Consider the following 27,214-nt stretch of genomic DNA (forward strand, 5'->3'; position numbering starts at 1 on the left):
TAAGGATATCCTGTAGGTCTTTAGCTGTAAACTTGAACAATTTCTCCTGTCTATGTGATTGATGGAGGGATTTTATGTGAAGGAAGGAAAAGTCTATTTCTTGTGGCACGGTCAGTAACACTAATTAGGGACGTGCTATCCTAGTCATATGACAGCACGTGTTGTGCAGGAGACCCAGTTTGGGTTATTCACAAAAGCTGTGAGCTGTCATCTTCCTTTTGTTTGTATTTTAGGATGGGCTTAGCTAAGGTAGTCAGAGTTGCTGGCCTGACCAGAAGGGGGTAATTGCTTGGTTGCAACCAAGGCAACAAGAAAACAGTTGTGAGCTGAGGAGCTGTGGAGAGCCTGGCAACTGCAAAGCTCAGTAAACACAGACATTCGTAGCATGGGCCAAAATGATTCAGTTGCATGTAGAAGCAGCAGGCGGGGGCACAAATGCATTCTGAATTAAAGAGAAATGGTCGCTGAGGAGAGGGGAGCTCGGCCACAAACTGAGGTACGAGAACAAAAACTGAAAAGAATTAACTCTGAATAAGGTGTTGTTTAAAAAAAAAAAAGAAAAAAAAAAGGGTTGCCCAAACAACCTTTTGCTGGACAGTTTTTAAGATAACTTTTTTTAAAATACATAAATAAGGTACTTTTTCCATCGTAAAGATCCTTTTTTTGGAATGGCAAAGTCCTTGGATATGAAAAGTTCTTTGTGGAATCACAGATGCCAATAAAGAACCTTTATTTTTAAGACTTAGATTTACAGTTGCTGTACATACTATTAATAAGACAAAAACTTTTGATAGGAGTTTCAAAACTTTCTGTTCAGATCGTGACAGAATTTTATATTTTTTATAGCATTCATTTAAAGAAACGCAACAACTCCACAATGAAAGATTTTGTCCTCTCTTTGCTGAGTCGTGGGTATGGCCAAGTTGTGCCAAATGAAGATGGTCATGATGGAAGGCTGGAGGTTTGTTTTGAACCAGAGGTAAATATTTTTGATATGTCTATATAAGACATAAAGTTTGATTTGTTTGAATGCAAATAGTCAATGGAAACACAATCTCTTCTTAAAAGGACTACTTCAACTGGAAATCCCAGCCTCCATTGCTACGTCTTACCAGCAGCGGACGTTTTTTTGGAGGCATGGAACCAGTTCCTCCTAAAACCTACAGTACGAGGAGAGGTCCTCTTATCCTGTATTCAGAGGATCTCGCACGGGCATACAAGACTGGCCAGGTTAACAGGAAGAGAAAAGCTCAGAGCTGCCCAAAACAGGAAGTTGAGAAGCAGCTGCATACACTACAAGACCTGACTGGAGCTATCTTGGCTTTTGGAAAAAAGGTAAATCTGAGAAGTAGAAGTATACATAAAAAAGGTCTATACTAATACACCCTATTACCCTTGCAAAGGGTAGTACATTTAGCATATATTTATTACGGACAGAATACACTTTAAAACAATATATTTAGGCCTGTGTGTAAACTGAATTTAATGTTTTCATGTTAGCTGCAATTAAATGAAAATGTATAATAGTTTAAAATTTTTATTAAATGCAGTTTGCTGAAATCTAAATAGTCAGGATTAGGGCATGGAATAGTGTTACATGCATGTAATTGTGCATAATTATCTGTTATTATAATACATATAATATAATATTATAATTACATGTAAAATATATAACAAGGACACCTTTAAATAAAGTGTTACCTACATTTCAATTGTCTTTGAAATATAGTTAAATAAGTATTAACAGTAAACTAAAATGTAATTTCTATTAAAACCTGTGTAACGTATTTAAATATATTTGTAATTACGCATGTGTGTAATTGAACTGAAGTGTATTTATGTAAAAGCCATAAATTAAAATGCTATAGTCAAATAGTGTTTTTTTTGTGCTAAAAACTAAAAATTAGTAAAGTGATTTTTGAAATTTGTTGAAATAATTTAGCAAGAGTTCCATAAAACAATGTTGTTACTGTTGTTGTTCATGCAGAGGTCATGAATTCTGGAAACATCACTCATATTTTAATGACTTAATAGTCAAGTTTAAATAACTATGGCTACTGAAAAGTCTGCTGAACAGAACAGTCGTCTGATTAATGTATCGGTTAACGTACATGTACATGACCGAGTGCTGCATGAAATGGTTCCTTATCTGTCAAATTTCTTCAGCTAAGAGGGCTAGATCTACTACAAATGAAGCATTGTGCCTGAAGTTTCCTCTTGATTACCGCAGAGCAAGAGAGGTGGGACGTAAACTTGAGAGACAGGCCGGTCCACAGTAAATCTTCCAGAATTTTACTGGCCAGAAAAGTTGAAACTCAGGTTCAGGTCAGGGTGACAGACTCGGCGGCGGTATTAGTTTACCGGCTCTGATTGCTGTACCTCTGCTCTACTGGCCGGAGAGGTAACCCCATCCTAAAGGCAAGTGGGTGAAATGTGGTATGTTCATTTTACATTTCACTCCATAACCTTTTGCTGAGCGCTTCAGCTGCACCTGGGCCGGGCAGATAACGCTGCCGTCAGTTCGCAGCACACACACACACACACACGTGCGGTCAGTCCTCAAGGTGTCTTCAATTTCCACACATTCCAGGTCAATCAAGTCTGGTGATTTACCCATAATGTACCGTTTGACCTCCGTGAGATGTGAGCTGCAAATCTTAATAAAGGTGTCCTGAGGGATTTTACATAAGCACACAGTCCATAATCTATCCAATTCCCTTCCACCACAATCTGCTAATGCTCCACAGCCCTTGACTGTTCTCCCATTATACACGCGTCAATCCATCCTCTCTGCGAGTCCCCAAAAATCATCAGTCGATGCGGAAAGAGATCAAAAGGATCATCGAAATCATGTGTGCATCTCGAATGAGAAAAGTAAACTCCACGGTGGCTTCGTTTCCACAATGTCCAGCTTCCATCGTTCAAACGTAAACCCGCATGAACGATTAGAAGAGAAACTGCCCGAGTACTCTGTGATCAGCAGGAAAAGAGAAACTTCAATAACAGCGAAAAATTGCTGCAGTATGTGACCGAAATGGCACCCTCTCGGGGCAAAAGGGGAATGATCCAGGTGATGAGAGCTGAATGCAGTAATCAGTGTGTTTACCTCACAGACATGAGGGTTTGGACAGGGATTTGGAGGGGTTCCAGAGTGAAGGGCCTTTGGTTGTGGGTGGCCTGTGTGAAGTCTCGATCCGTCACGTTCAACTACGGCAGAATGTAAACAACACAGGTGTGCTCCAGGGATCGTCATAGTCATCCACAGCAAGGCTAGCTGAATTCAGACAAATAAGAAGCTAAGAATTATAGACTTAATATCAGTATTATTGGTAACAAAACTAAACTGTGATCTTGTTTTGTTGGTAAATAATAATAAAAAGTAACTTCTTATAATTAGTAATTTCTTCAACTTAATTTTTTGGTTTGTCTGCAAGCTTTTAACGCACCAAAATTACTGCCTAGTGGTAAAGAATGAATTTGAATTTTTCCTTTTAAACCAATGCAAAAAGACCAACAAGTTGACGTGCAATATGTTAATGTTTCATGTTGAGGTCAACATGAAATGGCTTGCGAGTTTAAAAAACGACTTGTTTCAATGATTCAGAGTCAGCTCTTTTTTGAGGCACAATAACTTTATACACTGTGCGCTTTCAGATTTAAAACTTTGCAGGATGTTTTCATTCACTTAGAGCCGAGTTACATTTTTAAAAAGCACCACTTTGGCAACCTTAAAGTAACATTCAACACCTAAAATAAAAAATAAATTGAAAATTATAATTATAATATTTAATCATTTAAACAATTTCATTATTTAGAAACAAACACTGATCGAATAACACCAAATGCAAGTTAAAGTTTTATGTAAATAATAGCTACACTAATAAAAATTCTCTATATAAAGGATAATGTCTTATAATGGATAATGGCAGAAAAGTTTACAGACATTTAAAACACAATAAAGTGCATAATTTAAAACACAGCAAAACAATTAGGAAAATTCCTTTGCATTAACAAAAGTAAACTGTGCTGTATTTTTTATGGATGCGTATTGTAGGTTTTTTCCTATTTTTTTCTTTCTTTTAGGAACTGATTTCAAAGCATTGATGTCTGGCACCTGGTTTCTCTTTATTATTGTTAAATGCTCAACCCAGGAGATCAAAACATCTCAGTTCTCTTATATTCTTTTGAATCTATTGCAAGGTATTGCATCCAAAAGAATTCCAGTGTGACTTCCAGCTCGGCGTTCACGTTTTCGTTTTCCACTGACGTTTACTACAAAGAGGAGGCCACGTGCAGAGAAATCCATCATGCTAATACAGACAAATGACCTTGAAAATAAGTGAACATTGTGTTTGAGTGGTTTCAAAAGAGATAGTGGAACATGTTTGGAAAGGACTGAGAAATCAAACACATATGCTCTTTATATATGATTCTTTGTTTCCTTTAGTCAGCGGCTGGATCTCTTGCCGGAGTAACGCACCCCTTACTGCCAGACACTAAACATGCTATACAGAACATCAACACTCATCCCAGGCCCGGAGAGAAGAACTATAATTCAAGCCAGGTCAAAGGTCAGACTCTCTAAACAATCCAATCAATGTTTTACAGATTTTAAGGGTATATAGAATAAAGGGCAACATGCTTTAAAATGATCTTTCATGTGAAATTTAAAATAATTTATAATTGCTTTAAAAGAGAAATTTCAAAAGCAAACTACAAAACCTTTTTTGACTTTCTTTTTCTATGGAACAAAAAAAACAGTAATTAATGAGTGCTCTGGCTGCTCAAATATAATAAAAAATATGTTAAACAGAAGAAAATAAGTTGATTAGTTCAACATGAATAAATTGGAAATCTTTTGAACAATCATCAATCATTCAAAAAAGAATATATATATATATATATATATATATATATATATATATATATATATATATATATATATATATATATATATATATATATATATATATATAACACACACACACACACACATACACATACACACATTTATAATAATCCAAAATATTTCTGCTTTAAGTAAATGCTGTTCTTTAAAATGTTCTATTCATTATTCAAAAATAAATAAACATCTTGATTTCTACAAAAAATACTAAGCTGTTTTCAACTTTGATAAAGAAATTATTCTTGTATAGCAGCTTTTTAAAATATCTTATCACAATGTGACACTAAAGAGTGGAGTAATGATTCTGAAAGCTTCCATCACAGGAATAAATTACACTTTGAAATATCACAATTTTGCAATATTTATGTATTAATTCTAATACAATAGAATAGTTTTTGCAATTTGCAAAACTGTTTTACAACATTGCTGTTTTCGCTGTATTTGTGATCAAATAAACATTTAAGAAAATCTTACAGATCCCCCCCTCCAAAAAAAAAAATGTTATATATGTAGCAGAAACTGATATATCTCATTGTTTTTCAGGAGAAAAAAATAATCAGATCAGATATCAGCCACGTTTTCTCTGTTCCCCTCGGCCCAAAAGGGCAGACCTGGGTCCTCTACCACCCATAACAGATGCTTCAATACACGTACAAATCCAGGAGAGAAGTCAAGCGGCACCAGGTAGAGCTCATGAAACACAAGTGACACTAAAGATCAGATAAATGCCGACTATTCAAAAGAAGCTCTTGATTAGATCAACAACATCCTGTGCAGCACAGCAATGCCAGCCAACACACTGAACAAAATCAAATATGTTTCTGTGTTTGTGCCAGCATTTAGTTCAAATCCATTCAGAGGGTGAATGTTTACATCTTTAAGAAACGCATATCAGATCTCTGAATGCACTCTATTCATGTCAGGAATGAAAGCATTAAGTTAGGAAAATCCTTCCCTGCATTGCCAATTCCTAAAACGTAAACCATTACAACCGCAAGCTGCTTCTTCAGCTTCCGAGATTAATGCTTGTACTTTAACTTAATGTCTATAATCATTTTGATTCCAGATGAACAAATGGCCTTTAAGACCAAACAACAAAAAGATCCACCGAAAGAGAAGCCAAAAGAGAGAAAGAGAGCAGGGAGTCTGAGGATCGTAGTCGACATGTGCAGAACTCAAATGAGTCCGATCCCTGAGACAGAACCAGCACATCAGACTGAAGATCAAACAGTGATGCCAACAAACAAAAAAATCACCTCCACAGTATGTTCATTTGGCTCTTAGTCTCTTTTCCAACGCTGACCGGCAATTCCCTCTAACTATTTAATTGACGCTGTGCTTTTGGCATCATAAGACCAGACACTTGGAAAGGTCTGCTCATAAGAAAACATCTGACCTTTAACAGCATCTGATTTCATTTTCTTGGTTAATCTCTGTCACTGATGTAATGTACTGCTGTTTATGTGAAGAATTCGGCTTTTGAACCTTTACAATGAAAAACGCAGAGCAGAAATGTTAAGATGAAGTAGACATTCTATCCATGCGTTCTTGACCATATCTTCACAACTCGGCTAAAGAGCTTTTCATTATTTTGCTCTGACATATAACAGATACTCTCACATGCGATCGACCCTCGTAAGGATGTAAACGGCCGTGGGAAGCGCAGTCGGATGGAGAGTGGAGGTGGAGTTGCAGAGGTGTGCGCTGTGAGGTCAGTGTGTGTGGATTCGTCTTTGGAGTACAGCCCCCTCTCAAGGGTCAACTACTACGGTGGACACATGGAGGGATCCCGCCAGAGTAAGACAAGATCTCATTCAGTATTTAGTCACCATACAGTCCATAAAATCCATACGTCGCAAGCATGAAGTCCTAACTGAGATGTTCTGTGTTTGTTTTAGTGAGACACTGTGGAGGTGAAGCTCACACGAGGAGAGTGAATACAGAAACAGATCCCAGCTTCACTGCCTTCCACTTACCTCCCATTAACCAAGGCCCACTGGTCAACTCAGGCTCTGATATCACCTTAACAATGGTAAGAATTCAGCTTGTAATTAAAGTTAAGAAAAGCATGAAGGCACATTTACCCCAACCATAACACTAAAACAATGCACTTCTTATAACCGGCCTAAAAAATCTACATGTTGTTTTCTGCTTTTAACTTCTGTGAGGATAATGTCTTGAGAATACTTGTCAAACATTGTCAAAATATTACTCCAATATGTATTGCAAGAACACCTGGGGATCTTATGCATGTGCAGACTTATTTTTTTATATAAATTACAGCCACAAAAATTATTGTTGTTCTCTTTCTATTTTTCTGCATTTTAACATTCGCTCCAGCTTCTGTATTACTCGATCTTCCACAATGTGATTTGGATATGGTTAACACCTGCATGATGACCTCTTGTCAATCAATAAAGCATTAACTGTTAAGATTGTGAAATACTGTATGAAAATGATAACTATATTCTATTTTAATAGAATTTATTTCTGTAATGCAAAGCTGAATTTTCTCTCTTTAGCGTCACATGATCCTTCAGAAATCATTCTAATGATCATCAAGAAATATTTCCTGTAGATTTTGCACATTTTAAGTTGTGCTGCTCAACATTTTTGTAAAATCGTGATATATTTTTCAGGATTTTTTGATTAAAAGAAAGATCTAAAGAGCAGCATTTATTTTAATTAGACACATTTTGAAATAAATGTTACCCAATTTAATGCATCTCTGCCCGAATAAAAGTATTAACAGTTTTAAATAAATAATTCTTAAAATATATAATCACACCCACTACATCTTAATAACCCCAAAAATATGAAAGAGACGGTGTAGATGTTCTGAAACTAAAAAATAACCTTGTCTCTTGTAAATTCACCATATCTTGGGTGTAATTCTTTTGGAATTGTCTCAAAGAATCAAACAGAAATAAAAGAGAAAAAAAGCAGCTGTGAGAATTTACCAAAAAGGGAATTACACATACATCTCCCAGACATCAAAGTGGGAAGTGCACACGAAAACCCCTCCGAGAGACGCATCCACAGCAAAGTGCTGCTGCTCTTCCCCGCACAAACAGAACAAACAGACACCCATCAGCCAGATGGTACGCAACCTCTCACTGCACGCTATTACCAATGAGTACAACATAATACATTAGTTTCATTATGTCGCATTTTACTAACCATTCATTCTTTACTGTGTCTCAGATGACCTCCACGGGACCCCTGTTGAGGAGACAGAGCCACATGGTGATTTAGAGCATGCAGACCAAGGAAAACAGGACCCTCACTCTGACAGCAAGTGCAGAATTATAGAGATGGATCTTGGAAATGTCGTGTGGTCTGATGATCTAGAAAAAGAAGGTAATGATAGATTTATTTATTATTCAGGTCTAACTCCGTACAGCTGCTGATTCACATATGACTTAGGGCACATTTGCTGAAAGAAATATGATAACTCATGATGTATGAGCTTTACGAAAACAATCCATCACAGAAAATATTATTTTTGTAATATGGTCTTTTTGATTAGCCACCTTTATGCCCGGTGCTGTACAACTGAAGCATTAACCAACAAATTCAAAACTGGGGCTAGAATTCAATGCAAACTCAAAAACTTGTCAAACATTTTCAGAAGACAAAACAGATCTCATATTGTTGAAATACATATTGTAAGAACACCTGGGGCTCTTATTCAAGCACAGAGCTCAGAATGACTCACCCTGAAAGTCAACGGCAGTGAGGTATTGAAAACCGGTGAAGTGATGAAAAAATACAAGAGCACTGCCAAAACTCTGACTTGTGCATGTAAAAGCGTTACCAATGAGTCAAACTATCATGATAGAAATTTATGATAAAATTCAACAATACAATAATTCAAATTAAACAATAGTTTAAATGCTCTAAAATATTTTCAGATGTAATTTGGTGTCACTTGAACTTTCAGAAATCATTCTAATTTGCTGATTTAGTTAAATGTCTTTTTTGTTATTTATTTGGGTAACTTTTAACAATAGGATTCGATTAACACAGTAAATGCATTAAGTATCATGAACCAACAATTAACAATATTTTTAAGCTTATTTAAAGGTTAAGTTTAGTTTATAAAAAAATACTATGATGCTATTATGTTAATTCATGTTCAGTCCTAATTATTAATGTTCATTTATATAAATTAAAATGTTAAAAGTGTATTAATGGTGCAATTAAATTTATATTGTGATATCTAACGCATTGACTAACATTGATATATTAAAATAAATTGTCATGTTTTGTTTGTGTTTTTCAGTTTAGAGACTGATATGTTGATATTATTCTTATTTCTCTTTGTATTTTTATGTTTGTTTACAGATTATGTCTGCACCCGTGTCTCATTTAGTTGCTCATTATCTCATCCTTGCGTCGTATCCTTATGTCGCCTCTTGATCAGTGCTGTTTCTCCTTTGAAACACCTCTTGCGAATGGATCCTCGCTTCAACTCTTTTCCTGAACCATACTGTGACAAATTTGAAGTCCTACCGATTTCTTCTTTTCGTTCTTTTTTCTTCTTCTTATTTTTAACCATCTCGTTTTTCATGCCACTGACTGCCTTTCCTCTTCTCATTAGTTCACACATACCATCCTCAGACGAGGCTTAAATAAGCTGTAGGCTGCAGGGGCTCATACAGTGAGGTGGTGAGGCTCATACAGCCCCCCTCTGAGGGCCGAGCACCTCTTCATGTGTGGCTCGGCTTGTGCTTGGCTGCGGCTAAATGAAGTCTTTAGACAGTGGGGAGTGAGCACAGGGCTGGTGGGAGATCTCAGGGGCCGATATGGTAAATAACAACACAGAGGCTAAGGTTCAGTTGTCCATTAGAGCTCAGGGACCCAAGCAAAACAAGCCTCTATATGAGAACGCTGCACTGCTGTAGATTCGACTTGAGTCATTTCTTCATCAGTTTAAATTTGTTTAACTATACTGAAGAAGTGAAGTGAATTCTTTACCTTTAATTCCCTCAGATCAACATCCCCCTCTTGGTCCATTGCCCCCGCTGGTGGGCAGGAGGGGTCCAGGTAAACAGAGCTCCATGGCTGTGTACAGACAGAACCTACACGACCCTGCAGACACACCAGAAACACAAACAGGACACACTAGAGGCTGCATCCCTCTGGAGCTCAGAGGTAACAGCACGTTTCATTAAGTCCACTTAAAGGGCACCTATCCCTTTTTTACAAGATGTAATATACTGTAAGTCTCAGGTGTCCCCTGAATGTGTCTGGGAAGTTTCGGCACAAAATATCACAGATTATTTATTATATAATTTTGAAAATGCCTATAGTGGAAGCAGAAACACACGGTTCTCTTTCGCGTCTTATTGTGATGAAACACACAAAATACACAAAAGTTAATGTTAAAAACAAACAGGAACAGCCAGTACTTAGTTTGTAATTATGAATATGTAACCGGCAGCTACTATTACTACTACTATCATATTTCTAATCTTTATCTTCATATTATAATCTCAGAGGGTCAGTGATTTAGGTTTAAAATATTGGTGCATGAGGCGCCATGAGACTGTAGTTTAAATATTGAAACTGCGGCATTAACTTCAATATTTTTGTTGTTATTAATTGTCATATCAATGACCTTGTTTGCAACTGCATTATTTACTTAATATAAAATTATTCTATTATGTTTCTTTATTCTCTTCCGTGTGATTTCTGCTGCCAAAATAGGCCTTTATAATGTTAAAGGACACTTCATAACCCTTAAAATAAATAACATTTCTGCAAGTTTAACCTTTATTTGTCATTTAATGTCTAACTTACGTGCCATGTTTCTCTGACATGCTGTGACTGGCAATAGAACCATATAATACACCAAAAACGCAACATAATTACAAATTTATTCGCGCGATTAAATCTTCCAGACCCATACGACTAAGAAGAACACACCCAAATCCCATCTTCATCTCCTTTCCGAGCAGTGAGACTAATGACCGCAAACAGTAAAGTTCGCGCCTGATTGACACACTCGTTACAATTCAAACGTTACCGCTTCAAACGACAGGTTTTACGGCAGGATACTCGAACGTTCATTGGCTCTCGCCTGCATTGCTTACAGATTGCGACATGCCGTGTTTGTGGTTAATGATTCTCGCACGTGCTTTGGCGCTTCGCGCGTTTAACGGAGAGAAGATCGGCAAAATAATCTGGATAATATTTTCACCGATTAACATAAATTCTGCTCTGCACCTTAAACATATCTACTGTGTTCCGCCAGAAAGGACTGTGGTTTCAAAACATCATTATTTGATACTGCTTATGGCATTTTTGCAATAAATAAATGATTGCATTTATCTGTCTGTCATGTTTTTTCTTATACTGTACAGAGATAGTTATATTTAGGTTTATAGGTAGGTGTGGGATTAGTGACAATAAAATATTTTTAAATGCTGTGTTAATTTAAATTGCGTTTTATATTTAGGTCAAGGGGTCTAAAAATCTAAAACGCTTATTGACAAAATGATTAAAAAAACTAATACGAATATCTTAATTATATGAAAGCAAAATAAAATACATTTTGTGATTATTTCTATAATTATATAATGTTACAGTATAGAATATTTAATAAATTACATTAATGTTATAGATATATTTTATATAGAATTATAGCCTGATCTATATAACTGCAAAACTATGTTGGTTTTTTTGTAAAAATATAATAGATTACTGAAGATGACTGTATATAAAGCCGTGCTTATATGTGAAATCTTTATTTGCTGAATCGTCCGTATTGTGCATTTCAGCATACACTTCAACATACAAAAAATTTATTCGTAAACATGCCTATTAATACCATTAGGATTAGAGTGAGAGTTCATCATACTGACTATAAAAATAATATCTAACGGCACATTTTTGTTAAATGAGTGTGCTTCTGCCATCTGTGCAGCTTAGGTCAACGCTTCTGATGCAATGACATTCATAGGTTTTTACACATAACTTACGTGTCTAATTATATGTTGGACCCATTGTATGTAGAGCACTGTCTGCTTTTTTGGGTTCGCTAAACTCAATGTTTGAATCTGTGTGTTTGTCAGAATGGCAGGGAGGCAAAGCAGTGGGCACCCTAATAATGGGTCCTGACGGTGAAATCATACGCTTGTCTCTCTGGGATCCCGCAGTTGACACTGAGGACCACCCAATAATGGGTGATGTCACACAAGGTCACGGTAATCGAGGCTTTACTTGGTTTTTTATATTGTGCTCAACCAAATAAACACAGAACACAGAAATGTCTGTCCTGGCTTTTGCTCGCAGGGCTCCTAAGGACAAAAAAAAAAAAAAAAAAAAACGTACAAATGTTCACAAGACGTTATTCTCAACGACGTGTGTTATTAGAGTTATTATGTTGTAAATGTAACTTGTTGTCAGGGGAGTCTGTATTAGTGTATTTCAAGGACAGAGGAGGTGATGGGTGAGAGTTCAGGACAAATACAGGGAAACGCAGCAGACAAAACAAAAATAGAGAGCACAGGAGGTCTGTAAAAGACAGAGATGTTAATAACACAAAGAATGTACCTCTTTGTTTCCAGTTCTTAAAGTTTTGACTTCTGAGGGAGATTTGAAACAGCCTTGGACGATCCTCATACAGGACCACAACACAGAGGAAGGTTAGCATGTCCTGTCCAAAGTACAAGAAAAATCAGTAGTAGTAATATTACAGTTGTATTTTATATTTGTGTATTATTTGTTTATTTTATTTTACGTTTTTAATTAAAAAACACGTTCATGTCTACCAAGGCTGCATATATTTGATTAAAAAATACAGTTAAAGAATGTTATAGTAAAAATATATTGTAAAATTAATTTTACGATATATTAATTTGCATCTATTATGGCAGTCTGTATGTATAGTATGTATGTGTGTGTGTGTGGGGGTGCTTTTATATATGTTTGACATTTTTTTTATTTTTTTTTTTTTAACATTTAGTAGTTTATAGTTTTAGTAAGATTTTTGCAGGTGTATATGATGATAATATTATTAATAATAATGATAATAATAATAACTAAATATGGATAATTATGTATTAGTATACATTGTAATTTTCGCAGTACACAAACTTTGGATGCAATTAATCGTGATTAATCATTTGACAATAATAGAATAGAATAGAATAGAATAGAGTAGAATAGAATAGAATAGAATAAAAGATTAATGGTAGAATTTGTTTTTATGAATTTTTATCTCCTGGGCTTCTTGTCTGATGTATCCGTAGACGTTCCAGCCGTCATATGGGTTCACTTAAGAACCTTTCATCAAATTTGCATTTTTACATAACCAGCCTTTTTTAGAAATTCATCCCATCCTCAAACTCATTTCATATGGGCACTAACGAGTAAAATACAAGTAAAAATAGTACAGTACAGTGAATCACAAACACACAAACATGCATATAAAGCACACGCCGCCCCCTCCCTCCCGCTCTCACATCTGGTAGTGGTTTGCAGCAGTGAGGTATCCCGGACCGAGAAACCCGATCCCCCCCCAGGCTGAGGCCTAATCCCGGCCCAGGAGTCTGTGTGACTGACAGAGGCTGTGTTTTCTCAAGCCGACCTCTGGAGCTGCTCTGTTTCCTTTATCCTGTCACTGGTCAGAAACTCAACCCCCACCGACCTGCCTTAACCCACCGAACCCCCTCCTCCATCGGCTCGCCATGCAAGCGCTCTCTTCATTCGCCCCCTTTCCTCCTATCCAGGCCCCTTCTGAAACAGACACTTTCTAAATAAGGACTCTTTGAGCAAATGGCTATCATCCCAGGGGCTACATCCCCGCACTGTGATATATATCAAAGCACCACAGCATAACCTTCCGAAACTATACAGTGCCGTGAAAGTACTATTTTGTTTTGTTTTTTTAAAGTCATAGCAAGTTCCCCTGTTGTTGGGTTTTAGAAATGTGTGTTACAGCTGATCGTTCATCCATTAACAGACATCACTCCTTTCATCACACAGACATCAGCACTTTAACCTAAAACCAAATGCCAATACGTGTGTCCTTGGGCTTATTCTGGGATGTTTTATGCTTGTCTGTCTGGACACTGACAACGTGCTAACAAGTTGGTCGCTGAAAATAGTAAGGAGTGTTCAGAGGTGCCACATGGCATTCTGGGGCGTCTGGAATGCTGGAGACGGGTGGCGTTCATTACAGATAGACCCTCCACCAGCAGAAGAGGAAATGAAGCAGTGAAAATAAGAGGCGGGAGCATTTCCCCTTTTTTGCAAAGCTAAAACTGTAGTGATTTTTTTTTAAATTCCCATTTGTCAAAAATATATTTTTTTTAATAGAGGTTGATATCAAAGCAAAAGCATCCTGTTTCTTCAAGAAGGAGCATTGCACAACATTTGATGCAATAATGACAGTTTGAAAATACTTTTAATTAAATATGTACTATAGCAGTCCACACTCGAGGTGGATCAAAGTTTATAGTTCACTTCCTATTGCAATTGTGATTCGTTTTCAATTTGCACAGTACATTTTTCAGCATAACCCGATCATTTTGTCATCTTGTGACTTCAGAGGCCTGACGCATAAAGGGTGCAAAAATGAGCAAAAAAGCTTCCACTCCCTAATCTGCATTATTAAAAATATGTTATGTGTGCAAATTCCTTTTTCATTTTTCTTTGCACACAGATTTCTAAAAAGCGAAGTTGTCTCATGCGTACAGATTTACACATCTGCCAATTTTAGAAAAAAATATTACACACAGTTTTATACGTGAAGCACCAGTTCTTTTGCTCAAAAAAGAAGAGATAAAAACATTGATACGCAGTTTAACGGACAATCTCTAAACTGTTATTCAACAACGAAGAGGTGTGTTCAGTCTAACTAATGATGGAGGTAACTAACAAGTTGATATTTTATAAATCCAATATAAGCGCAAGTCCAATTAAAAACCATCTAGTGACCTACATTCCATCTCCGTTGCCTGTTTAGACAGAAGTTCAGCGGGGACTCTCACATAAACAGAGAAAGAAGCGAGACAGAGGCAGAAATCAAGAAAAAGACAGAAGGAGAAAGCAAGCGGAAGAGCGGTCCTGTTGCTTTTCGGCGGGGTTGGTGTCATGCAGGATGAATAATTGCAGTGGATGGGTGTGTGAGATCAGAGGGCGTGGAAGGTGAGCGGGGTGTGGAGAGACGGAGCAGAGGTCTCCCTCACAGCGCACAGCAAGAATGTGGAACAAACTGCAGCCCCTCTCTCCTGAGGATGGGGTCGCCTCTGCGTTCACACCGCCTTACAGGCGAATGTGTGAGGCTCTTTCCTCCCCCCCTCTCGGTTAAACTCGCTCCCTCATACTGTCTATCTCCTCCACGCACCCGTTCCTTTGCCTCATTGACATCAAAGCAGCGCTGGAACCCATTAAAGCAGACAGACTTGCTGAAAAATAAACCAACGTTGGCTGGTGCAAAATAACTGGCCGCCCTGTGTCCAGACTTCAGGCCGGGGCGCGCAGGCAAAGAAAAACACTAGCGATCCTATACGGCACGACACTAAACATGCTCGCTGTCTCATAGTTTAATGCAGAAGACAGAAATCTGGCGCGCACAAGAATATCTGTGTCGGTAAAATACATCGTACAAGTGGCAAACTGAGAAGCTGCGGTTGCTATTCTACAACCCAAATTGAACCGCATTGTAACTTCAGAACTGTTTTCTCAGACAAAAAGATATACCGGATTTGACTGAGAAATGACTAGACATATAAACATACTATTATGAATAAATTTAGCATGGCAAGCTGAACTGCTGTCATGTGCTGTTGAGGTTTTTGTGAGCGATCATGCCCGGGACGGGCCTGTTTCTTGTGCCCCCTGGTGGAACGCAGCACTTTTCCACGAGGTTCGTCCACCTGATTAGAAGTGACGCAAGCACACTACGCTTCAGCCGTACGACAACCCAGTGCGCTTATGTCTTGTCAGAATGATTGTATTTACAAGCCGAGGGCCACCGTGAAGTGGTAATTACCAGTGGGAGATTTACCCTGACTTGGCACACTGCGTGTCAAAATAAAGGTTTATGGCAGAAGCAAATTGGTTTTGGTCACAATAAGCTGCGACTGTGAATTTTGATGAATTTTGTGTGCAATTAAAGACTTTGATTTAGCCGTTTAATTTGGACCAAGCAAACACAGGACAAAATACAGAGAAAAGGTCAGTTAAAGACCTAATGTGGCACTACAACTAAAGTATGTTTGTCGTTTTTCATTGTCCAACAGTTTGTCCAACAGTTTTTCATCTGTCGTATTGCTTTTGAAATAAATCTCTTTTGCTCACCCAGGCTGCATTTATTTAATTAAATATATAAAACTAATATTAAAGTGGCCCTATTATGGCTAATGAAAGGTCCCAAATGATTTGCTTAATTCATTTTCTCCTCCGTATTTTTAAAAATGATTTTCTTTTTATGCCGATTAATCACTAGTCAGCATATCATTGATTTATGTTTGAGCAGTAGTTTACATTTGAATGCATTTTATCTTCTTTAATAGTCATGCAGAAACTTATGTCTGTTCACAGAGGAAGACGACGCAAGTAACACTGAAGAAACTTCTTCAGACACCGAGAAGCTTGACTCTAGTCATGAGGTACAGTACGTCCTCACGCAAATCTTTCCATTCACTATAGGTGCTGATTTTGAGAGACGCTTTTATTATACAGTATGAAACATTTCACAGTGAGAGAGAAGGAATTAACTACGAACTAAAGTTCAGTGCACTCAGTGCAATATAGCAAAGTCAGTTAATCCCCTTTAATCAAAGCCAGTCTGTTTCCAAATTAATGATGTTTCCATTATGCCGATGAAGCCAGCATGCTTGTGCTCTCAGTTAATATTCTTTTTATACTTCTGTGTGGAGCACAGCATGTGTTGATCAGTAGTGGTTATTAATCAAGCAACATAAGGTGCAATCTGTTGTCACATTGATTTGGTCTTCAAGGACACCGCTAAGTGCTTTTTTGGCACTAGAGAACTTTTGTGTCCCTGTGATCCTGAACATTGTACAATGACGAAAACACAAGAACTAGAGGAACTTTTTTTTTTTGCCAGAAACAACCGATGATCTATGTGCCTGAAAATGTATAGGAATCCTACAGGATAACTAATATTTTTGAAAATTACTAAACATTTGTCTGGTTTCATTTTCTCTAGTGGTTTAAGGTCAATAAAACTGCAGAGAAAATTAACGCTAAGGAGAGGCGGCATCAATTAGGTTCCTGCAATAAAACAGTTGGGAAGAGGCAGGTGAGCTTGAACATGATAACATCTGATCGATGGTGACCTCTGGGAAAGTTTAGGTGAATTTTGTTGCTTTCTGTAGGTGCTTAAGGTCACCTCTCGCAAAGAAACTAATGCAGAGGAGGAAGAGGAAGAAGATGAGGAGTATGAGGAAGAGGAAGAAGAAGAGTATGAGGAAGAGGAAGAGGAAGAAGAAGAGTATGAGGAAGAGGAAGAAGAAGATGAGGAAGTGGAAGAAGAGGAGGAGGTGGATGAGAAAGATAGTTTAGACATATTCATATCACCATGTCCTCCCAAACCTGTATGACTTTCTTTTGAATTATATCAGTAACAAAAGTCATGGAAATAACAAATAGCATTTTTCGAACAAATATCATGTGTGAAATCTTTTTGTAGGTATCTAGGAAAGCTTGCACACAACAGAATAATGCAGTAAATGAAGGGAACGATTTAGGCTCTGACCGTCAGACTTTTCAGAAACAAAGGGTGAGTGCTTTTTGTTTTAGCAGCACGCTTTGATTTGTTATAACCGAGTAACAGTTCATCTAAGGTTCCAGCTCAAATGATTTTGTGGAAATCACAATGAAATATGAGAGATACTGTTTTTTGTAGGTGATTAAGGTCAAATCGCGTTTAAAGCAGACTAAAGCCAAGAGAAACGAAGATTGTTTAGACGATGACAATGAAATAATCCAGGAGGAACAGGTGAGTCTTCCTTTTTTTTTTACCTGTATGTAGTTTAGTATGCTATTATAATATTCTGTGAAGCCTTAACCCATCTTTAGAGCAGCTGAAACAAAGAGCTGGATTCACAGACTCAAAATGTTTTCTGTAGGAGTATAAGGTAAGATCGCGTGCAAAGAGGGCGAAAGCCAAAAAGGATGCCTGTTTAGGTGCTGGCAGCGAGATCATCCAGGAGGAAGGGGTGAGTCTTGCTCTTTTAACTGTACGCTGTTATGAGATCGGTCACCTTCAACCTCTACGGCCAGGAAGATCTAGAAATCTTCAAACCAGCTGACCTAAGAGCTACAGATTCAGGTGGAAATGAAAATATGAGAGATGCTGTTTCCTCCAGGTCTTTAAGGTCAGATCACGTGCAAAGCAGACTAATGCTAAGAGGAAGGATGATTGTTTAGGAGCTGAGGGTGAAATAATCCGTGAGGCACAGCAGGTGAATTTTCCTCTTTTACACTATGTGCACATCATTATAAAACTGATGATCCTCACGTCTTAATAACATGCAGCAAAACAATCTACCTTGAGAACATGCGACACTCAAAAGAAATTCTCACCAAGACTGTATTTATTTGATCAAAAATCTGTAACTTTATTAAGTATTATCTAGATAGATCTATATAGATAGATGCTGTCAAATGATTAATCGCTTAAACAATGATTAAAACATTTTTTGTACATAACGTGTGTACTATATACATTTATCATGCATAAATACAAACAAATGCATCTATACATTAAGAATTTTTTTATATATTAAAATATCTAAAAATATAAATATAACTGTATACAAATTTAATCATTTTCAAAATATATACTGAATGTGTGTACTTATATGAACATCATTATACATCACAATACACACACATTACATAAAATGTTTATTTTGAATGTGATTTTTCACAATTAATCATTGCACTGTGTGTGTGTGTGTGTGTGTGTGCGTGTGTGTGTGTGTGTGTATATAGAAATCAGTTGTGCTGCTTAATATTTTGATGATTGAGACTTTTTGGTGCCTTTTATAATATTATAAATGTTTTACTGTCACTTTTGATCAATTTGATGTGTCCTTGTGCAACAAAAGCATTCCTTTTTTAAATCCATAAATGCGTCTATAAATAACATTTGAATGGTACTGTACGAGTGATGCTGTTTTCTGTAGACATTTAAGGTGAGATCCCATGCAAAGCAGACTAAAGCCAAGAGGAAGGAGGACTTTTTCGGCTCCGACAGTGAAATAATTCAGGATGAACAGGTAATTCCTTCACTGGTATAACATGTAGCATGCCATTATGAGTTATCCATTAACGCCTAGCTTAATCTTACAGAGTCTTATCCCGTCTCCCTCAAGGTCTATTTACCTGAGGAGAGATTAGAGGAAATGAGCAGCTCCACGGCTCACCAGCTCAACAAAACCGGTAACCTGAGTTACAGCTCAGCACAGCAACATAAAGAGTAATGCTGCTGATCTGGTATCTAAGCTCTGCCCTAGATTTTTCCATTTAAGTCAAAGATGGTGTTGAATGTCTTCAAAAACCCGAACGTTCAGAGCAGATGCAAAAAGTTGCAGCAAGAACGACCCTCAAAAGTTTCACCTAAACTGTTCGCAGGAGAGGGGGCCACTAGGGTGCGAAGAAACCGAAAAGTAAAGGCAACAACTTTACAGCCGGAAACAAAGGTGACACGGGGGTCAAGGAAGTCCAAAGGTGCTGCGCCTGCTATCAGCCCTGAATCAACACACTTCACTTCCAGAGCACATTCACCGCGGTCTTTGTCTCCTGAAGGACAGGCAGAATTACCAGCGGAGGAGGAGTGAGTCTCAGTCACATGTGATATTGAGCTCTTGTGTTTTTGTGTTTAAAGAATCAGCGCAGATGCGCAGGACGATTAAGTATGATTGACACGCTTGTGTATTTGAATATAGAAAGCCGAATGATAATAAATGTTCCCAGCGCGACGCATGCAACCCCTCTATCCAAATAAATGATGAATAGGGGAATCGCGTCGTGTTGCAAATGTTTATGTTATTGCGCTAAATTGTGACCCGGTCAGAGCGAAACTGGTAACAAAATACCGCTTTAGTTAACTAGCAGTTATGGTTTATAATTATAGTTTAGCAGAAAGAGTTTTCGATAATAAACACGTCCCAGCGCTCTTTGTAATTTCTGGTCCTTTTAATTTCCCCCGAACTCCTCCCTCTCGCTTTTGGCCACTTCATCAGTTCTTAGCTCTTCAATCATCAGCCTGCTTGCGTTCCCGTTGTGTTTTGGTGTACACAAAGCAGGTTGCGACTTCGGGTCACAGGTCAGACAGAGGTCAAACTGCTTGGCTCCAAGGTTTTCGTGGACTCATTAATATCCTGTCTAATCACTGTTTGCATTCCTCTCTCGTCACTCCATCCGTCCCGGTCTCCGGCGCTCTTTGATTGTAGCTCAGATTTCAGGCCGAACCCTTCTCAGGCCCTGCGAGCGGTGAGAAAGCCGAGAGGAGATTAGGATATCGCTTCACATCTCAGCTCCTATCAGTAAATCTCTCTCACTCCCTACCTCACTCCGTCTGGGCTATATCTTAACTTCTGAACTTCCGACGCTCTCCTCTAAATATACGTCTATCTAGCTAAATCTATCTGTATCCGTTGTGGTTAGTTTTGACAGAAAAGGTCATTCAGAAAACGCAGGTGGAAGAGAAGACGCGGAACACGCGCTGGTGGAGAAAGTGAAGAAAAATAAGAAGTCTAGTAAGCAAACAGGGAAAACAAAAGGGAAAAGTGTTCAAATTCACGAAGACACCGAGACCCAGAATATCGGTGTCTCCGAGGATCCCGCTTCTACTTCAAAGAAAGTGAGTTACATGTTAGTCCATATGCTCTCACTGATTAAATATGCCTTGTATTAGTCGTAATATGCTCTCAATCTGCAGAAGAGAAAGAAAACTGGAAAACAGAAAAAAGAAGAAGCTGAAGAAGAAAATGAAGAGCCTATAAAAGCCCAGAATTCAACAGTTAAAGTTAAAAAGAAAAAGGGTCAACCAGCGTTTGTTGTAGGTACTGTAAGTTTACATTAAGAAGTAGTGAAAAGTTTACATTTCTATCATATCATTAATATTTTTCAAAACTTAAGCGTCAGTTAAATTATTGTGTAAAATTAAAACGTTTAACTAAAAAAAAAAATTCTAACTAAACTGCTGTGTAAAGGTTTGGGGTGAGTTTGATGTTTTCATCTTTATTTTATTTATTTTTTTAAGAAATAAACTCTTTTATTCAGCAAGTAAGCATTAAATTGATCAAGAGTGACAGCAAAGAAATGTATAATATAATAAAAATAACTATTTTATTATCCTATTTCAAATAATCACTCAAAAATGTTCACACTAAAATATTAATAAACAACTGTGTTCGACATTGATGATAATAATAATAATAATAATAATAATAATAATAATAATAATAATAATAATAATAATAATAATAATAATAAATTAGCATAAAAGCAGCAAAGTAGCATGATTTCTAAAGAATCATGTGACACTGAAGACTGGAGTAATGATAAATGAATGCCATCACAGGAATAAAATCACATTGTATAATATATTCAAATAAAACTTTTGCCCCATTTTTTATCAAATATCTTACCAACCCCATATTTGTAACAGTAGTCATCCTTATGATACTTTAGAAGAAAGCTGACTATAGGCATTAGGCGACCCATTCGATTTTAAAACAAATTTTTCTTCTCAAACTCAAAAAAAAGAAAGAAAGTTGAGCATATGAAAGAAAACCAAATTTCAGTGCATCTCTTTTAGGAAAACCTCGGCCACAGGATGCTGAATGGATGGCAGATCCAGTGGATGAGCCTGAGAGACCGATGACGCTTAAGAGAGAGGTGACGACTCTCGACTCCGAAGACGAGCAACTAGAAAACACAGAGAACACACCAGAACACACCTATACCGACTCTGAAGATGACATGGATGCTGATACAGAGACTACAGACACACACGAACTCTCTCCCAGATCAGTTTACAGCACTTACAGATCTCAGCGCTCACTCGTTACAGCTCGTTCAGACGCCAGCATTCACAGATTCTCACAGAGCTCCATCCGAACCGCCTCGATGGGGACGGCGTCCCACTGTGGCCCGTGCAGCCCAGCACCCCTGTCTCTCATCCACATGCCTCCTCAGTCAGCGCTCCCTTCGGCCTCAGACATCAGCAAATCTGAGCCAGGCACTGACGTGAGTATTTCTCATTTAACAGCTAGCTATGCTTTCGAATACACCACTATGTGTTTGAATCAGTCAGACAGTGGATTAGTGGTGAGGATTTTACCGTCACAGTGCTACGTCAGAAGGGACGGTCTATAAATAGGTCAACAAACCATTCTTTGTTATTATTTGAATTGTTCACTAAATCGATTATTTCCTTAACAGTGCAGTACAGGAAAAACAAAAACGGTTGTTGCAAGGAGGTGTAGCTGATGATTTTTCTACTTTGTTTGCAACTTTTTAAATTAAAGTAGCAAATGTAGACATAGCAAAAATTATGTCTTCAGAAATAAGGAAATGTTTTGTCTAGACAGAAAGTTAATCAATGTTACCAAATTTTTGCTAAAAAAAATTGTTAAAAAAAATAAGCCATTATTTTAGCCAACTGACTGCAAACTGGATCACAACAATACAAAAATGTGAAAATCGGACAAATAATGTGATTAATTGCATCCAAAATAAAGGTTTTGTTTACATTATATACATACATATCCACTCTGTTATATTGCAGTCATTTGCTAAGATCATTTAAGTAATTTTTTTTCCCTCATTAATGAATTGTTGACATTTTAGCAGATTTATTAAAGAAGAAAAACTGAAATATCACATGGTGCTAAGTATTCAGACCCTTTGCTCAGTATTTAGGAGAAGCACCCTTTTGATCTAATTCAGCCATGAGTCTTTTTGGGAAAGATGCAACACGTTTTTCACAAAAATCCAAAGAATCTTATTTCTCACCATCTGGGAGTCCTTCAGGTGTTTTTTAGCAAACTCCATGCAGGCTTTCATGTGTCTTGCACCGAGAGGTTTCTGTCGGGCCACTCTGCCATAAATTACCGACTGGTTGAGGGCTGCAGTGATGGTTGACTTTCTGCAACTTTTTCCCCATCTCCCTACTGCATCTCTGGAGCTCAGCCACAGTGATCTTTGGGTTCTCCTTTACTTCTCTCAGCAAGGCTCTCCTAGCTCAGTTTGGCCAGACGGTCAGCTCTAGGAAGGGCTCTGGTCATCCCAAACGTCTTCCATTTAAGGATTATGGAGGACACTGTGCTCTTAGGAGCCTTGAGTGCAGCACAATTTTTTTGTAACGTTGGCCAGATCTGTGCTTTGCCACAATTCTGTCTTTGTGCTCTCCAGGCAGTTCCTTTGACCTCATTATTCTCGTTTGCTCTGACATGCACTGTGAGCTGTAAGGTCTTATACAGACAGGTGTGTGTGGATTTCCTAATTAAGATCAATCAGTATAATCAAACACAGCTGGACTCAAATGAAGGTGTGGAACCATCTCAAGGATGATCAGAAGAAATGCACAGCACCTGAGTTAAACGTATGAGTGTCAATGCAAAGGGTCTGAATACTTAGGACCGTGTGGTATTTCAGTTTTTCTTTTTTAATAATCTGGAAAAATGTCAACAATTATATCTGTGAATACGGGGTGCTGTGTGTACATTAATGAGGAAAAAATGAACTTAAATGATTTTGATAAATGGCTTCAACATAACAAAGTGAAAAATTTAAAGGGGTCTGAATGCTTTCCGTACCCACTGTATGTGTACTATGTATATGTATCATGTGTATATAAACATACACACAGTATATATGTTGAAAAATTAAAGTTTTTTACATTTATGCATTCATATTTTTTATAATGTAAATAAATCTATTTATTATATAAACATGTTTCTCTTAAATGTATACAACAATGTGTTTGAATTTATATAAATACATGATAAAAACACACAGCATATGCATATAATTTAAACAAACATTTTCATTATTGATGAGATTAATTGCGATTAAACATTTGAGAGCATTATAAAATATACATATTATCCACAGAAATATAGGTAGTGCTTTATTTTGATGGTCCCTTCTGAACAGTCTGTTGATAATTATTTAGGTGCAACGTTTCTTGTAGTCAACAGAATGTGTTAAAGGAACCATCAAAATAAAGTGGAACCTGAATGTTTAAGCAGTTATAGGACGACTGGCAGGACATGTTCTGCTGTCAGTTTGAAACCCGACACTATTGTTCACACGTGCTTGAGTGATGATAAAGCTTGTTAACATAATTACTTGTCATGTCACTGTCATATTCATACGTTACCTCACCACACACGTTAAACCGATTTGACTTTTAGGTTAAAAGCATTGAGGTTTCAACTAACCAAGCAGACAAAAAAGCTGCAGCGCTGGCTGAAAGGGCCGAGCGCCGTCGTCTGGAGGTGGAGAAGAAACGGAGGGAGAGAGAGGAGGAAAAGAAGAGACAGCAAGAAAAGGAAGCGACAGAAGAGAGGCTAAGACTGGAACTGGAAGACGAACAGAGGAGAAGAGCAGAGGAAGCAAGGTACAAGGTGTCACTGCTCTTTGGAAACAAATACTCGAACAAAATACTATATCACTGACAAGAAACCGGCAAGAAACCATCACTGTCACATATGCAGATTACAGAAGATCAGGGAAGAAGAAGAGAGACAAAGAAGACAGGAGGAGGAGCTGGAGAGACAGAGGAGAGGGCGGGCGGAGAAGGACAGAGAAAGAAGAAGGCAGGAAGAGAAGAGGAGGCTGCTGGAACGGCTCCAGAGAGAAAGGCAGGAAGAGGAAAAACGACAGGCTGGTAAATACCTGAGCAGCCATGGCTTCTGATTGGTCGAGGTTCCTATGATGTGACAGCCTTGATATCACTTGGCTGAATTCCGCTTTTGTGTGACTACTGTATGTCCATCTAGCGCATGTTCACATAGGAAACAAAAATTAACTGTGTGTAAAAATGAACTAAAAATGAACTGCGTGAATGGCCCCTAAGGCTGTATTCTTACCAGCAGAGAAACACCCTCAGATTTCAGATTTTCAGATTGCTGTATCTGGGCCAAATCTTATCCTATCCTATTATCTTAGACTTGAAAGTTGATATAAATTAAGTTTGAAGTTGCTGAGATAACAATGCAATTAAGCACTATATATATTAAATACACTTTATTAATTGTTTTTCTAATTGATGGTGGGTTTAATATTTTAAATAACCGAATGATCATTTATTTACAATCAGCATTTTTTTCATATACCTGCTATGTATGTATGCTCCTCACTAGGTTTTGAGAGCAGATATCTTAAGTTAACCCACTACTGCTGATTTCCGCCTTGATAACAGTAATACTGACCACATTACAGTCCCATATGGCACACTTGACAGACTTGCGGTCCTGTGTCCTTCACTTGTCCATGAAATCAGTCAAACCGAAGGCAGTCCAAGTGGTCATTTTATGATTTAATAGGCTGCTCACAAGGGCTTTATGGCCAGTGTGAGGCTCTGACTCCAAACCCGCAGACAAGTACCCAACAGTCTAAGTGGACCACACAGATCAGTATACATCCTGTTTTATGAATAAGTAAACAAATGAATGATTGAATGACTGACTCATTTTCAGCCCAACTGGAACGTGAGCGTTTGGAAGAGGAAGCTCGGAAGGAGGAGGAGCTCAGGAAGCTGTCGGAGATGGATGAGTGCGAGAGACTGGAGTACCTGCGAAGACAGCTGGAGCGGGAGGAGGAGAGGAGGAAAGCTGCCGAGGAGAGGAGGAGGAAGGAGGAGGAAGCAGCCATACACGCCGTGGAAGAGGCCAGACTGCAGGCTGAACTGTTCTCCAGGTATGTCACGGCTGCCGCACACATCTCGTACATGTGAGAACATTACGGCTACACTAGCTAAGCTGTGGCCATCTAGCTAGCAGCTGTAGCATAAAACCAAAGCATCGTGGAAGTAGGTAATCTACGATTACTATAGTGATTTAGGGTAAAGGTGATTTAGGCTAAGGCGAAAACACTAGAGGAATTTGCCTGCAGGAACCCCCTATTCTCTCTGTTACAGGCAGAGGGCGGCACTGGAGCAGCACTTAAAGTTTCACAGGGGGCTTTTTGTGGAGGCTGAAGGGCTGGAGCAGACACAGGATATCTCTCGGCCCTGGATCTTCTCCTATTTCACCCTGCTGAAGCTGCTTGGCTTGGCTGAGCCCGCACCTGAGGACACACTCAAAGATGTGCTGTAGTTCTTCTTCATGCAGTAAATTCTCACAACTAGTGTTTCAGTTATATTTCCTTCAGTAGGTGAACAAATCAGTGTGAGGTAAACTGCCGGATAGCTCGTATGCTTTCAGATGTCTAACTCTGGCATCGCAGCATATCAGCACTTCTGAATTCTAGACCAAACAGTGATGTAAATTAATAAAATAATAAAACACCATGGGCATTTTCATATATATATATATATATATATATATATATATATATATATATATATATATATATATATATATATATATATATATATATATTCTTACACATTCCAAGTGCTATAATTGAAATCAAATAGATGTAATGATGAGGAGTGAAAGGAGGATCAAAGAGTGAGCAGCGCCCTCTACTGTAACAAGATTTGTTCAGGTGTATGCGCATTGCTCATATTTTGAAGTTAATTGTAATCTGTAGTAGAGAGTTTCATATATTAATATATATATATAAGATCACAACATGCACAGCATCAGCATCTAGAGGGTAAATTAAAAAAAAAAAAAAAAAAAAGGTACATAAAACCATTAATGATATAGGGGCTCCAGCATATTTCAATTCTTATTTTTCTCGGGTTAATGACATGGTTATTTAGCAGACAGAGCATTATGGATGTTATTGTAACTTTATTGTGTTATCTTTTCTGTTATGCGACTTTTTGTGTCAAATAAACTCAACTGAACTTAACTCAATAAATCACAAATTGCCTTTTTTCCAAAACAACGTACATCTGACACATTCTCTCCAAACTCCAATGAAAAAAAATGTAATGGACAAATAAAATATTTACATGTTTTCTACTAAACAAATTATTACAAATTGGCCTTGGTGGGAAAACACTGAATATTATATAATCGAGGTCGATCAACGAGCTGGCAGAAGCTCTGGACCACTCAGACAACCTCCCAGGCCTCACTCTCTACTACACTCTGAAGTATAAAATGCTCTGGAGGATTACTGTAAGGAAAGAGC

At 37.8% G+C, this 27,214-nt stretch overlaps 1 protein-coding gene across 2 annotated transcripts; it reads left to right on the plus strand.

Moving 5' to 3' along the window:
* The first annotated feature begins 373 nt into the window (after nucleotides 1-373).
* Nucleotides 374-26,475, plus strand: LOC122351256 (trichohyalin). 2 transcript variants are annotated; one of them, XM_043248190.1, is made up of 30 exons: nucleotides 374-496; nucleotides 847-979; nucleotides 1,069-1,335; nucleotides 4,448-4,571; nucleotides 5,450-5,590; nucleotides 5,973-6,169; nucleotides 6,517-6,703; nucleotides 6,805-6,938; nucleotides 7,821-8,007; nucleotides 8,111-8,266; nucleotides 9,902-10,063; nucleotides 11,986-12,117; nucleotides 12,481-12,558; nucleotides 16,463-16,530; nucleotides 17,094-17,186; nucleotides 17,263-17,481; nucleotides 17,577-17,666; nucleotides 17,793-17,885; nucleotides 18,016-18,105; nucleotides 18,256-18,351; nucleotides 19,078-19,170; nucleotides 19,267-19,333; nucleotides 19,526-19,727; nucleotides 20,561-20,756; nucleotides 20,835-20,958; nucleotides 21,717-22,147; nucleotides 24,319-24,524; nucleotides 24,622-24,794; nucleotides 25,606-25,825; nucleotides 26,046-26,475. In XM_043248190.1, the coding sequence occupies exons 2-30, from the start codon at nucleotides 878-880 to the stop codon at nucleotides 26,221-26,223; spliced, it is 4,506 nt and encodes a 1,501-aa protein (XP_043104125.1). In that variant the 5' UTR covers nucleotides 374-496; nucleotides 847-877; the 3' UTR covers nucleotides 26,224-26,475. The 2 variants fall into 2 exon arrangements, with proteins under 2 accessions (XP_043104125.1, XP_043104126.1); XM_043248191.1 differs by having other exon boundaries at nucleotides 17,263-17,427.
* Nucleotides 26,476-27,214: the final 739 nt, after the last annotated feature.

This window comes from Puntigrus tetrazona, chromosome 9 (assembly GCF_018831695.1).
Source record: "Puntigrus tetrazona isolate hp1 chromosome 9, ASM1883169v1, whole genome shotgun sequence".
Lineage (NCBI taxonomy): Eukaryota > Metazoa > Chordata > Actinopteri > Cypriniformes > Cyprinidae > Puntigrus > Puntigrus tetrazona.

What these genes read in the sequence shown, in the direction of transcription:
- LOC122351256 (XM_043248190.1), top strand. Translation starts at nt 878, where the DNA reads ATGAAAGATTTTGTCCTCTCTTTGCTGAGTCGTGGGTATGGCCAAGTT. An exon ending in CTGATATCACCTTAACAATG is followed by an intron (nt 6,939 to 7,820) that starts GTAAGAATTCAG and finishes ATTGTCTCAAAG; the next exon opens with AATCAAACAGAAATAAAAGA. An exon ending in CCGCTTCTACTTCAAAGAAA is followed by an intron (nt 20,757 to 20,834) that starts GTGAGTTACATG and finishes CTCAATCTGCAG; the next exon opens with AAGAGAAAGAAAACTGGAAA.